The 14343-nt window shown below is 38.1% G+C and overlaps 1 protein-coding gene across 1 annotated transcript; it reads right to left on the minus strand.

The window, feature by feature from the left end:
* Positions 1 to 7353: 7353 nt before the first annotated feature.
* Positions 7354 to 12390, minus strand: LOC120108108 (sigma intracellular receptor 2-like). The gene is made up of 2 exons (XM_039121664.1): positions 11949 to 12390; positions 7354 to 7834 (listed from the first exon to the last, which is right to left on the minus strand). The coding sequence occupies exons 1-2, from the start codon at positions 12270 to 12272 to the stop codon at positions 7658 to 7660; spliced, it is 501 nt and encodes a 166-aa protein (XP_038977592.1). The 5' UTR covers positions 12273 to 12390; the 3' UTR covers positions 7354 to 7657.
* Positions 12391 to 14343: the final 1953 nt, after the last annotated feature.

Raw genomic sequence — 14343 nt, forward strand, 5'->3', positions numbered from 1 at the left:
CCCAGGCTTCCTTTTATAAAAGGATTTGGTTACCTGGGAGGTGACAGGAGGTTTGTCCTGTTCTGTGATAATTGGGCACGATTTAGCCCATTAATGGCGTAGTGGAGAACGGGACCGGATCAGACCGGAACCAGGGAGTTGTCACGGTCGATCGGACCTGTTGGAGTTGTTGAACCGCCGGCCGTGGTGGGCCTGGGGTCCGTGGATGGTAAGTGCATTTATTACCGAATGAACCGGCGGTCAGGTAGAGCCATACGCTCTGATGATTTAGTGATCCGGAGATCGTCTTGGGCCGTGTTCATTAAATGACTTGAGTGCATCGGAGACTTGAGGGAGTCTCGTGCATTAATGGCAGGTCGTGGCGAATGCCTGCGAAGATCTTATGCCTTGATGGCTTGGAGATAACGACAGGTTACAAGCTGTAAGAGTTGTCAAGTCACTTGGACTTTAGGCGGAGGTTAAGCATTAAGGCATCGGCTCGGCAGAGGTGCCGAGCCGAGCTGGTCGCCCAATGGGGCGCCCTGTGGCGGGGCCGCTTTGAGTACTCCTGGTCGGCGCTCCTTAGGCGAGCACCTTCTAGCAGAGCGCCTCTATTCGGCACTTTTTGCCCCCTGGTCGGCATCCCTTGGCCGAACATCCCTACTTCGATTATTTTGGCTGGGCGCCTCTTCTTGGCGCTCTCTCTGGTCGGCATCCCTTGGCCGAGCAGTTCTCTGGTCGGCACTCCTTGGCCGAGCAGCTCTCTGGTCGGCGCTCTCTGACCGAGCAGCTTTCCGGTCGGCGCTCTTTGGCTGAGCGCCTCCGTGGACGCATGACTTGGAGTTTTTCCCCCAACAGGAATCTTTGTCTGTGTTCTTTTTTTAAAGAAATAGGGCAATATGATCACCGACATAGAATAATGTTGCTATGAGGGATTTGGGTATCATAAAGAAACTTGCAATTAGAACAAAAAAAAAAAAAAAGAGAACCGCCGTTTCACCGCTGCCCCTTTACAAAATTTTTATCTATCTTTTTACATAACATGATCATACATATTCTATATCAAATAAATTATCTACTATTCATTTTTAGACCGTTTCAATAGAAAAAGTATAATAGTTTTTGACATAATTGTACCACCAAGGTGGGGTGCATTTAGATTTTTTAACAACGCGGAATTTCAGCTAGCTCTGAAGTATTAGAAATTTTCACATCCATGAAACACGAAATGGCCAAGATTTTTGGTCGCTTTTCTTGAAGGCAAAGTAGCTAACTACGTTACATTTTCTTCTTTCGTAGGTGTAGACCATGACACGTGTGCATGACAGAATCTCACTTAAGAACTTCATCAGTGGATACAACATCTTTGTGGAAAACAACACCGTACTTGCACCGGATTATGGCAGATAATTTCGATACAAACATATGGGAGAAACTTCAACATATGCCGAAGTAAAGAAATTTTGCTACATCTTGTAAAAAATTTGAGCATCTAACAATTCAGAATTTTATCCAAAAGAGCCGGCCATAAGTTATTATTTGGTTTTTTCAGTCATGTACAAGTACTCAAGATTTTATCCAATGTATAGCCAATATCAAACTAAATACATGTCCTATCTCCCGTTTAAGCCCTAGCATCCTTGCCAGGCTAAAGGTCCAAATCTATTGGCTACAGTGTTTTCTGGTCTTTATTGACCATAAACTAGATACGCTCTGATACCATTTTGTAACAATCGAGGGCCTTATCTAGAAAGCCAACTAAAAGTTATTATTTAAGTTTCTTGATCCTATATAAGTATCCAAGATCTATCCTAACGATGTGGGATTAAACATATGCCCGTACAGATCTCACAGATACTCTTCTATTTGATAATATAGCATTTAGATTCCCATATAACACATACTTTGCATCCCTCAAGATGTTTTTTCTTCTCTTTTTATAAAAAAAGAAAAAACTCAGAAGGGGAACCATTGGAACCCCATTTAGAGACTAATATATAACTATCACTCCAGAGATGGAATTCTAATTATAAAGACAATGATTTGTACCCAAAAATAGAAAAGCAAATGGTAAGGCGATCTTTAATTTTTTAAAAAACCAATGATAAGGGATCCTTGGAGAAACTTAAAGGTGATGTTCTTCGCATCATGTAGCAATTGCATCATCATCTAATTTTGCAAACGATGACCTAATATTGGTTATTCATTGTGCCTCTTCGATGCATTATGAAAGGAAAACATAATGTAATATAAGGATGGGTTGGAAATTTCTGTACAAGAAAAGTGCCTATGAACCCCACCAAACATGCTAAAAATATTGGACATTAATATCGAAAAGTTATATAACATAGTGTATAAAATAATATATGTCATAGATTTGTATTTAAAGATAATTCTACTTTTATGCTGCATGATAATAAAATTTGATGTCAATAAATCATCCCCTAGGACCCTTATCCATTCTCCAAAGGTGTAATTATTAATTTGGCATATGTTTAATAACGTTAATTATTTTCTTATAGAAAACAATCACGCTGGAGTAGAGAATACTTCACCACAGCGTCTCAAACGTATCTTATTGGAATCATGATTCCCATTGGTCCATGCGAAGCCGAGCCACAGATTAGATTTTCAGAAAGGCTTCCAAGGGTTGGCACCTTGGGCATTGAAGAGTGCTCGAGAGGCTCTTTCTAGGAAGGTACTTGCCACAAGTTAAAATTGACCCCCTTTCTTGTATTTGGTTGGCCAACATCAATTTCAAACTTGGGCCCCATTCGTCGACAATGGCATTACCAACTCATGAGAATAGATTGATACGTTTATCCATTCATTTGGTGAACGTTGTTGTCAATCTATGGGTCGCCAACCAGTCCACGGATCAGTACTTCAAGGCTTTTTTAAAATAATTGTTAACGAAACCACTTGAGGAAAAAGGAACCAGGTTGATCAATGGTCCAGGATAATAATAACACCCGTAACGTGCCACTTGTACATATAAAAAAAATAAAATATATAAATAAATCCATCATATTTTACATATTTAAATTTTTAGAACAAACAGTGACTTCAACATAATATCAGAGTAAAGATCCTATATAAAAAAATATAAAATATATTAATAAGTCTACTTTATTCTCCAAACTTAAGTTTTTGAAACAAATGGTGATTTTAATACTATCCATATCAAAAATTAACTAACTAACTAAATAAATAAAGACCCAATAAGATGTTAAAAATGACCAACAAGAGAGATATATGAGCGTCAAATTAGAATTAGTGTTATAATTTGAGATAGGAAAATATGGTTTTTTTTTTTTTTTTTAACACATGCATTATATGTTACTATTATAGATGTTAAGAGTAAGTAATGGCTAGTTGTGGCGTCCAGTGGAAAGGGAGCTTTTAGTGGGTTTGGTGCAAGAGGTCTCAAGACCTTGGAGTTCTGTAAACCATGGCTTGACTTTGTTTTTCTCTTTTAAGGATTGTTAATTATGGTAAGGTGTTTTTTGATATCTTGAAGGTCATGCAGGAGAGGACTTGCTATTTTACTTGGACATAGAAGACTACTTTGTAACAAGAAAACAAAATTAGAAACTAGATTTTCTAGCTTCTCCTAAAAATCTTTTTTCAGACTTTTTTTTAAAAAATATTTTTGTAGACATTATTATTATTTTTAAAATATTTTCCTTTTTAAAATTCACAAAAAATATTTTTTTGAGAATACTGCACATGCCCTTGGACAAATTTATTGGTGTATGAATGACCAATGTTTCATGATTTCAAGACTTCCTTGATTTCTAAAAGTTTAGGTCAATTCAACTAAATTCTTGCAAACTCAAACCCGAGAAAAGTTATTCAATGGACTACATAATGCGCAACGAAATAGACATTACTATTCCATGAGCTTGATAGCCATCATAAATTTCATTAAAGGTTACATATATGGTGCTACATCTTTCACAATCTATCATCCTTTTTAGGCCATCTGCTTTTAAATAAGATCGAGTGATGGCTATAACTTGATCTTCCCTAGTGTAGCATAAAGATATTATGTCTCTGTTTCTTTTCTTTCTCAGCTAATCTTTTCTTGCCAAGTTGTGGAAGCTGAAATGTCATCCATTGAGCCATACCTACCGGCTTTACAAGAGTGAACATGTAGAACAGCTAAATCAAGTGTCTGAGGAATGGGAGTTGGTGCATATGCCACTCAGAAAAATATGAACAAGCTAAGAACGACATGATGAGTGCAGTGGATTGGGACAACTCTCCATTGGTAAACACCTAATCCACTTTAGAAAGGAAAATTAGTAAGAAGCAACCATCCACACCAAACAACAGTGTGGTGTCTTAATGCAGTTGGAACTAAGACATGTCGTATACTATGATACTGAAATGTGGTTAATGGTGGCAGCAATCATCTATAAATTTCTATTTCTTGGTATTAATTTGCCACAGGGTCGCTCTATAGACAAGAGACTTGAATCCCATCACCATGTAAGTTACCCACCAAATTGTTATTAAGTTGCTCACGAGAGAACCATCTTACTTCATTAAACCCATAGAGGAAAGCTTACCCTAAAAAAAAGACGGATAGAGAAAAGAAAAGAGTAGTTAAAAGAAACGAACTTTTAAATTTGTTCAATTCAAACCCTAGCTATGAGTTCCGTCTCGCTGGTATGATGAAATTGTTATATGACCTGCTTATATGGCAGTAGAGGATGATGCCTCATATAACATCACGTGACAATTCCGTCACAGCAGTCAGATGGAATTCATAGCTAGGATTCGAATTGAATGAATTTAAAAATTCGATAACTTAATTATACTAAATTCAGAAGAAAATTGAAAATTTTCACATAGTTCAGGGTTTTTTTGCATGGTTATTCCAAAAAAAAAAAAAGAGAGAAAAGCTTTACATAGTGCTGTGGAAATTGACAGCACCCATATCAATTAGGTGCTTTAAACCATTTAAGGAAACTTTTGTTCTAGTTAATCGATTTGGAAAATGTAATTATCCTTTTCTATGGTAAATGGGTGGAGATTTATGATTGGTGGATTAGTTCTGTTAGCACACAAGGGATTAATGACCCTTACCAAAACTACTAACCAAACAAATTATAATATCATATATCCAGTCAACATAAAGTAGTATTCTTTTAAGAATTTTGGAGTGCATTATTCATGTTCGATCTAGATTACTTTGCCAAACGAATAAGATTTCAGCCACCAGAATTTCTCCTCTTCCAGGCATTTGGCTTGGAACCACAACAGTGATTACTACCACAAAATAATTGGTGGATTTATATAATGATTACCATCACTGCATTATGCAAGAGTTCATTAAGTTATGTCATCGCTAGGTTCGTGTCTGAATTGTGTACTTGTTTGAACAGGTGAAGAAGGGGAACAACTTGTCTCATAGTGATCATGAGTCACTGGCTTAAGCAAAGTTCTCTTTCAAGCTGGTGATGCACAAGGGACAAGCTTTTCAAGGCCCTGGTGTCAAACAAAGCCATGAAAGTGCTAGAAACAAATTCTTTTTCGAGGGATTGGGTTGTTGCATTCTCTTTTTCTATCATGTTAAGAGTTGAGGATTAATTAGATATGGCTGCAAGGAACTGGCCATGACCTCCTATGCTTGAATTAAAGTTCATTATTTAGCTTTCATGGTAAGACACTTGTCATGCTTGCCCCCTAACTATGAGGTCATAGGTTTGAATTATAGTTAGGGGAGGCGGTTGTAGGTGTGGAATTAAATTAAAAGTGTAGTTGTGAGTAGCATTTAGGTACTCATGCCATGTGTTAAGCGATATGTAATGACTCAGGTTTGTTTTTGGTCACTGCTAGGTAACCACCAAATAGTTTTAGAACTTGTTGTAGGTTGGTCTAACCTAATTATTATATCATGTATGTACTACGTATACATGAATTATCATATTTTGATTGAGACGGGCATGTCGGGTGTAGAATTAACTGAGATACATATCCATAGATTAGATTAATCGCTTTTCGCGAAGTCATCTCTATGATGCAGTAAACTTTTGACTAGATGTACAACTAAGAGCTTGCATTTCTACTAGCAATTTTAGTAAATATTTCTCCTTTTTCACTAAATGCCCCCACATTGCTTAGTTCCTTTAGGTTAGCAGTCAAAAGCGTAATGCATTGAAGATCTTGAGTTGGATTCAATCCATCCATCCTGCTTCTTCTCATGTGCATGACATGCGATAAATGCCGGTTGGATTAGGCGGACTCTTTTAATTCTACTTCTTGGATCACACAGATGTTATTTTAAAGTTGCATCTAAGCTATACATGTTAACCTTCCATTGAGCTTATCATGCTGCATCACAGGAACACAAGTTAAAAAGCAGCTCTGTTTTTAAGACAGGTCCAAACTAAGTTGCTGTATTTGGAAGGGAGAAGAGTTGACCCACCCTCTCAAGATCCAAGTAGTAAGTCAAATAACTGATCAAACATTACAATCAACAAAGTTCTCCAGCTCTGAGAACCTAGTTTGGTAGCGTCATTACACCAAGTCCCATTGATTCAAACTGCTGACCTTTCAGTAAGAAGTGAAAGGTACTGACCACAGAGCTAAATTGGACATGGAACCTAAGCCGAGTAGAATATCACCACCTTAGTCTGGAACATATCAGACAGCCAAAAGCTTATGCCAGCAACTCCAGCTTTAGAATGAGAAACTATTCATCAGTCTCAATCTAAAGTTAGCTCTTCTACAGCTGATTCATGTCTGAACCAAATTCTAATCAAACCGACTTGTTTGCAGTCTTATTGATGGCTGCAATAAAGACAGAAATCGAAGGCAGGTTAGCAACAAAACCTGAAATGAAACTGTTTTCGCCTGCTCCTCAGCCAAGCGGGCCACTCGTGCCCCTCGCCGTGTACTGCAGGGACCTGGTTGTCAGTTGATCTACATCAATTAAAAACCATGAACAAGGAGTAAGCTCCCATGACGAAGATGCAGGAATGACAGACCAGCAATGGCACTATGGCAAGTACTCGAGAATTAACATGGAATTCAGCCTCGAGTTTCCTGGAAATATATGACTTTCTCCAGGACAACAAATGCAATTACAAAGTCAGACCAGATCTGAGATTAAAGCCAAGAACACAAACCAACTTGGTTGATCTCCGGGTTATGCTGGACCTGGAGCTGTCCTCTGCAACTGCTTTCCTTGAATGTAGGATTTGGAGACAAGCTGCAAACTAGTGATTGCTCGCTCTGCTGGTTTCATATAAAATTTATCCAATTTTCAGAGGAGAGAAGCAACGGCCGTTTATGCCTCCCCACACCTGAATTTTGAAGACCATGGTCTTATAGTAAACGTTTCTTAAATATTTGGACTGTTAATGGCATGAAAATCATTGCAACAATGTCATATCATTCTAGAGTTAATCATAGATGCCCTGTTAAATGAGCAATTTATCTCTGTCGTTAGAACACTGATCAGAACTTAAGACAAAAACTACAACAAAATTCAAAGGCAAAACCATCTAGGCGATCATAAATTGTTTCTAGCAGAATACTTGAAACAGAAAAATCTTGGGTGTCCCCCAGTTTCTCCACCAACATTAAACTTCCATTATAACTGAAGATTCCTAACTAATTTCTCAGCAATGGAATAGTGCAAAATCGAGAAGCACCAATTGGTAGATTAAGCCCTCTTCTTCCTAGCAGCAGCAGAATGAGATGCACTTGTAATTGTGCGTCGAGGGCGGGAGAAAAGTCCTCTTAGGGTTGCAAAGAAGGCAAAAACCAGAAACGGAGAATACATTTGAATCAGCTTGTCTGATGCCTTGCCTGAAAGTTTCAGCTCCGCCATTAGAGCAGCCTGAATAAATAAGCACAATATCAGATGGTAGAAAAACTCAAAGAAAACACTATCCAACTATATTTCAGCACTACAGAAATGATTTAGGTTTGCTATCAATATATTCATCCATCACACCATACTAATCAAGCTTGACGGATGTTGCCACCATGAGACCAGCCACCCTTATTATATATCAACCCAGAATGTTGTGATTTATCACAGCAACAGCCTAACCCTTCCCTTTAGGAGATGGAACTAATGACTTGTTAACTTCTTCCAAGCATAAGTATTGTCAGCATTCCCATCACTTTTATACTTAGTTAGACCCACTCATTGCTATCATTTTGCAAAAAAAATAAGCGGATCTTTCTAAACCAATTCTTTAGGAAGATATGCATTTTATAAAAGAAGAGTTTATTTGTATATGCTGGTATGGTGAATAATTGAGTAGATTAGCATGTTCTCTATTCTAATGGCACTCTAAAAAACTCTGAGCCATAGAGAGTTTTAATTATAATGCAAAAGCCATGTCCCATACAAACAATGAAGCTAATATAAGAATAAGTTGAATCGAAGTATCAGGTTAACTGACAACAATGGAGCCCATTTGCATCGCCAAATAATAGTTACTGCCTGAATCCATGATTAGTTATCCTTGGATTTAAGTTCTGGTGAATGGGCACTGTAATACACATTAAATATAAAATAGGAAGTCTGGAAAAAGTACTCAAATTTGATTTTGATATATTTGAATGTACTTGCAAACAAAGAGGTGTTGCGACGTAGGGAATAACAGAGGAAACAATTCTTTTCAGCCTAGACCATTCTCTCCAATGAGAATCCAAATCTTGTTGGATTGAACTTCCTAAGTTGACCAGGTTTTAAAATTTGAAGTAAATTTATATTCAGTAAACTTAGAAATGTCAGGACTCCTATTTTCTTAAGGTAATTCGGGGCTCAGATTTCTTCAGATGGTTAGTGGTTAGATTTAAGGGTTGGGAAGGGAAGGGGAGGAGCGGATAGGGACGCATCTAGGGTGGACAGCCTTATACAGGTGGCACATGGTATTGGAATCAAATCTAAAAAGCCGAGTTCTAGTTCCATTTCGTTTCATTGCATTTACGAGATATCAATGGAATAACTAATGAATACCTCACAGCCGAATAAGACAGAAAATAAAAAGTTCAATTGGGTAGAAGAGAAGGATCTTGTTATCTTCTCTTTGCTTCCAACAAAATCAAAGAAGATAGATGAAAAAGAGGAGGAAATGTGAAAAAATTGAGAGAAAACAAAAGAATTATCTCTCTAGCAAGGTTTTAGAACTAGGTTTCAGTTCACTTCCAATTTTGGTCCTGCAAGTAGAGTTTTAGAACTAGGCTTCAGTTTTGGCGATTTCAAGTGTCTCTCCAATAATGGAGTTTCAGTTTAAAAGGTCAGAAAAATTTAAAAAAAAGAGAAAATTAGTAAAAAAAAATCAAGGAAGCTTATTTCCCATCACTTAATTGTGTTTAAGTTATTCAGGAATATCATTTAAATAGTTTGGTTAGTTTTAGTCCGAAATTAAGCTGTATTAATGCTTATGCTTTAAATATATCACATGAATATTCTCTCTTTGGTAAAATAACAAATTTCATAAACTAACAAGACAAGTACAATTGCATAAAATAAATTACATTTCTCTATTCAGTACCAGATACTATTTTAAGGTGGATTATGCAAATACTGGTCTTCATCATTATCATCATCACAACATGGGTGGGAGTATCGATAGGGAGGATGATATTAATGTGATAGCTCATGACCAATCCACTGAGTTATGAAATGTTAAATTTATTCTATAAAAAATTATTATGTTTGTGAAATATATCATATTTAGTTGTTTATGATAATATACGTAGGGTACTATGGTAAGGGCTATATTAGAGGCCATGATCTATGAGGCCTTGATATATCAAGGACTGTCTATTATGTATTTATACTCTCTTTTAACTTAAGAAAAAGAAAGAAATCCTTCTTAAATTTGGTATTATATAGCCTATGTATTTAGACAAAAAGGAAATGACCACATTATAATAGCAAAGCAAATCAGAACTAAAAAAAAACACCTAGATCAATTTCGGCTGAAATTGACTGAAACCAATGAAGTTGACCAAAACCAAAAATTAGGGGTCCATTCAGTTCAATCTTCCGCTGAAACAGATTTGACATTGGCTGAAACTTAAAACCTTGCTCTTTAGGGTCTCTCCAACCTAAAAGGTAAAGGGTATGACAACAGGTGGAGATCAAGGGGATTGACACCACCTTACTCCTTGCCATCCTTTGTCATTAGTCCCACTCTGGCACCCTTCACATCAAGATCAGATTCAAAATGTAGGATTTGGCCCCTTCTCATCCCCATCTCATCAAAGTACAAGATAGTTCACAGGAATTGACTTGCTTTCATATACCAATACGATTTCTTTAATTTTTGATGAATATTATAATCAGAATTTTTTTCGCCTTTATTGGCTTTTGAAAACAAGAATTTGCACTTTCAAGAGGAAGAGAGATTGAAAGATTACACTAATAAATTCCCAATAATTGCAAGTGTTTGTTACCATCATGTTATTTTTGTGATATAGATTTTCCTAAAATATCATGGGAGTGAAAAGAGAATGAAGATAAAGAGAAAAGCAGCCCTATCCAATATACGTGGATGAATTCTGACCAAGAGTGGTGCTAGAGCAGCTGCCAATGGCAAATAGCAAAGAGAGGATATCGGATTGCTACTATATAAATCTAAAAAAAAATGTAAAGTTATGAGATAGAGATGGAGAGAGAAAAAAGGTCATGATTAACATCAATGGTGCTAGAGTAGGGTCCTGAGAGGGCTGACAAAGGAGGGGCTAAGCAGGATTGGTGGCAGTTGTCTTGGGCTCCTTCCATCTCGGCTTTTTTCCCTCTTTACTATTGTGACATACTTGTTTTATTTTTCCCCTTAAAATCTCGTAAGTGCAAAGAAGAGAGATAGAGTTTGCATTTGTTCAGAGTTTGATTCTAACACCACATGTTACATGGATAGAGCCATGCACAGCCATGCACAAATAGATACATCTGTTCTCTGAGATGGTATATGAAAATTGGAAATATTTTTTCTACCGTGTGGAGGGTGTTTCAGAGTTAAGTGGAAGGTATTCTGGGGAAAAAGATGACACAAATGATACATGGACTATCTCAGAACATCCAAACTCTTGTTTTTTAGTATAGCGACAAATAGTCTGTACCACACAATCATGTTTCTCAACGATGAAATATTATTTATTTGATTATTTTCTGCTTCTGATAAGAATAGTGTGTAATTCCTATTTTAGAAGATTTATAGCTTCTACAGGTATGATAATAGTTTGCAATATCTTAAAATCCATGGAAATAGTGTTGAAGGTCTAATATTTTTAGAGCTTGAGTTGTGGGAGTTCACAAAATGGACCATGATAACCAAATAATAATACTTGTAATAACATCATCAGCCTAAAGCTATCATATCAAGATCTTGCCTAGAGACCAATGGCAACAGATAAATATCATTTATTGTCGGGTTTTTATCATTCTCTTACAAAATCTCAAAAACTTTTGGAATATATATTAAGGAGGAAAAAAAGAATCAGAGATTTGTCACTATGGAGCCAGCTGTAACATGTCAGCAATTCAGGATAACCTGAACCTCCTAGTGCAATCCTTTTAGGATCTTTGCAGGATAACCAAAATATCATTCTTGCAGCAACTTGATCCTCCCAACTTGGCTCCAAAATACCCACTTCTCTACCATCCCGAAAGAAATCAAATTAAGATCTTTTCTTCGTGGTAAGGGCAGAAACCAAAAGATTTATAGAACATTAATTAGAACATTAAGACTTTTTACCGAACCCAATCTTCGTCATTATTGGGATTCGATTATCACATAGTCATATAGAGTACTTAAAACAACGAATCTCACTAATTAACCTACAAAAAACACGAACAACTAATTAATCTTCAAAAATATATAATTCTTCGCGAAACGGGACATAAATACGAGAAAAGATAGGATCTTTCGTTGGGGGGGGGGGGGGGGGGGGGGGGGAGGTGTTCGATGAAGGAAGGGAAGGAGGCATACCATGGAGGTGGCGGCGGAGACGCCGGCCATGAGGGTGGTGGTGGTGGCCCAGGGGCGGCGGGCGAGGATGCCGTAGATGTTGGCGAGCGAGAGGGGCCAGAGGAAGGCGATCTCGACCCAGACGAGCCCGACGAAGAAGTGGGGCTTCTCGACCATTAGGTAGTCGCCGTACTCCTCGCCGTACCACTTCTTGAGCTCCACCAGCGGCGCCGGGAAGAGCGAGCTGGGGAGGACGGTCTGGGAGTCGATCAGCGGCACCGCCACAGCCAGTACCGCCGAGAACAGCACCACCACGGCATCAACGAGCCCCGAGATCAACCCCATCTTTCTCGGCTTCTTCTTCTACCGTTCTACGAAGGGTCTCTGTTTTTGTCCCTCTTTCTCCCTCTCTCTCTCTCTCTCTGGGTCTGTCTCTCGGTTTCTCCGTTCGCCCGAGGCGAGTGACATGGTAAAGCGGAACCGGTGAACGGACCGATGGGAATGGTTGGCGTTGTTCTGTTGTCCCGCGAGTCATTATATCGAGTAAACGTAGAGGGTAGGTTGGCTGCCTGAAATCGGGGACCGGGGGAATCCGGGATGGTTAGATGAACCGAACCGCGCTCGTAGACCGCCGAGCCGGGTCGGAGCAACACCGACCGGGTGACGGTTTACATGAACCGTTGCTTTATGGAAGATGGACACAACTTGGACATGGGTCTAAATCACTGCAATATTGGTAAGTCAAGTCAAGTCAAGCCTAGAATTTGTTAGACCAATCAAATTAGACATAAGCCAACCAATCTCACCTAGAATAAGAGTTGACTTATCTATAACTTATAAGTTAAACTGTTAGGCTTTGTTTGACCTATTAAATGAGGAGTAAGATATGTTAAATCAAAATAAATGTTGGCAATGGAGTTGTGGGAATGTCTCATCTGTCTTGAGTTTTATCTTGCAAAGCTTCTTAATTTGCTAATCACTAGAAAAAACAAAAATATTAAATCATAAGATACAAAAAAATTACACAATCCAATAAATATGTGTACACTCAGAGAAAAACAAGAAATCTAGAAAAAATAATTGAATAAAAATAATAAAGATTAAATTTAAAAAAATAATTGTAGTTAATTCATGTTCCGGCATTTCTAAACTTCAGATTGTTTTCCAAAAAAATAAGAAAGTGTATTTTTTTTGAATGAAATAAGAAAGGTTAATTAAAAAAAGCAGAGAAGCGTTGGAAGTTGGCAGACCAGACCGGTCAGGAATCAAAATTAAAGAACGAAAGCCAACCCTCATGTGCAAGGATCAGTCGCCTTGGAAAGTAGGTGCGGATCATCTTAGTTAAAATGCTTCAGAGGCGCATGGCTACCGAAACTCCATGTCCACGTGGCCCACTTGGATCCGAATCTCTAGTATTGAAGAAAATAGATTTAAAACCGTTCGATTACACCCAACTGTCATCACCCGTAAAGGAAAGCAAAAGGGACAGTCTCTGACACATCTCCATGACTCCATCGGGCCAGGAGCGTGGGTGGCGAGGCAAGTGGGTGAACAGTGGAGTGCACGTAGTTTGAATTTATTTCAAATTTGATGCAAGCAGGTCGAGCCAAAAGGTTGATGTTTCCTGCCAGCTAGCTGGAGCCCGGAATATTTTGCACGTGTGGACCGCGCTCGAAGCAAGGCATCAAGAAACCAAATAATAGTAATAATTAAAAAAATGTCAGAAAAAGTAATAATAAAAAAGATCCTATCGATTACTAATTTTTTTCTTCTACACTTCTGGATTTTCACGTGTTAACTGGAAGATTGTCATCTTCGCACCACTCTTCTAGTGAATGACACCGGACATGCCTTACCAATCGCACAAATTATTTATTTTTATGGTATACTATAAAAAAATAAACAAAAAATTAATATTATATGTATACATATAAAGACACCGCACCTACTTTACCAATCGCACAAATTAGTTATTTTTATGATATACTATATTTTTATGATATACTATAAAAAAATAAAATTTAATATCATATGCATGCACCCATTCATGCATATATACATGTATACACACACATATAGATATATATATATATATACATGTATATATATACATATATACATGTATATATATATATGTTGGGGAAAAAACCCAAGTCATACCGCCACGGAGGCGCTCGGCCAAAGAGCGCCGACCAGAAAGGCGCTCGGCGAAAGAGCGCCGACCAGGAAGGCGCTCGATTAAAGAGCGCCGACCAGAGGGAAATACCGGCAAGTAGAGGCGCTCGACCAAAGGGCGCCGAACAGAAGGGTGCTCAGCTAAGAGAGTGCCGATCAGAAGAGGCCCAACCAAAGCGCCAAGTAGAGGCGCTCGGTTAGAAGGTGCTCGCCCAAAGGGCGCCGACCAGAAGTACTAGAA

Source organism: Phoenix dactylifera, unplaced genomic scaffold, assembly GCF_009389715.1.
Source record: "Phoenix dactylifera cultivar Barhee BC4 unplaced genomic scaffold, palm_55x_up_171113_PBpolish2nd_filt_p 001178F, whole genome shotgun sequence".
Taxonomy (NCBI): Eukaryota; Viridiplantae; Streptophyta; class Magnoliopsida; order Arecales; family Arecaceae; genus Phoenix; species Phoenix dactylifera.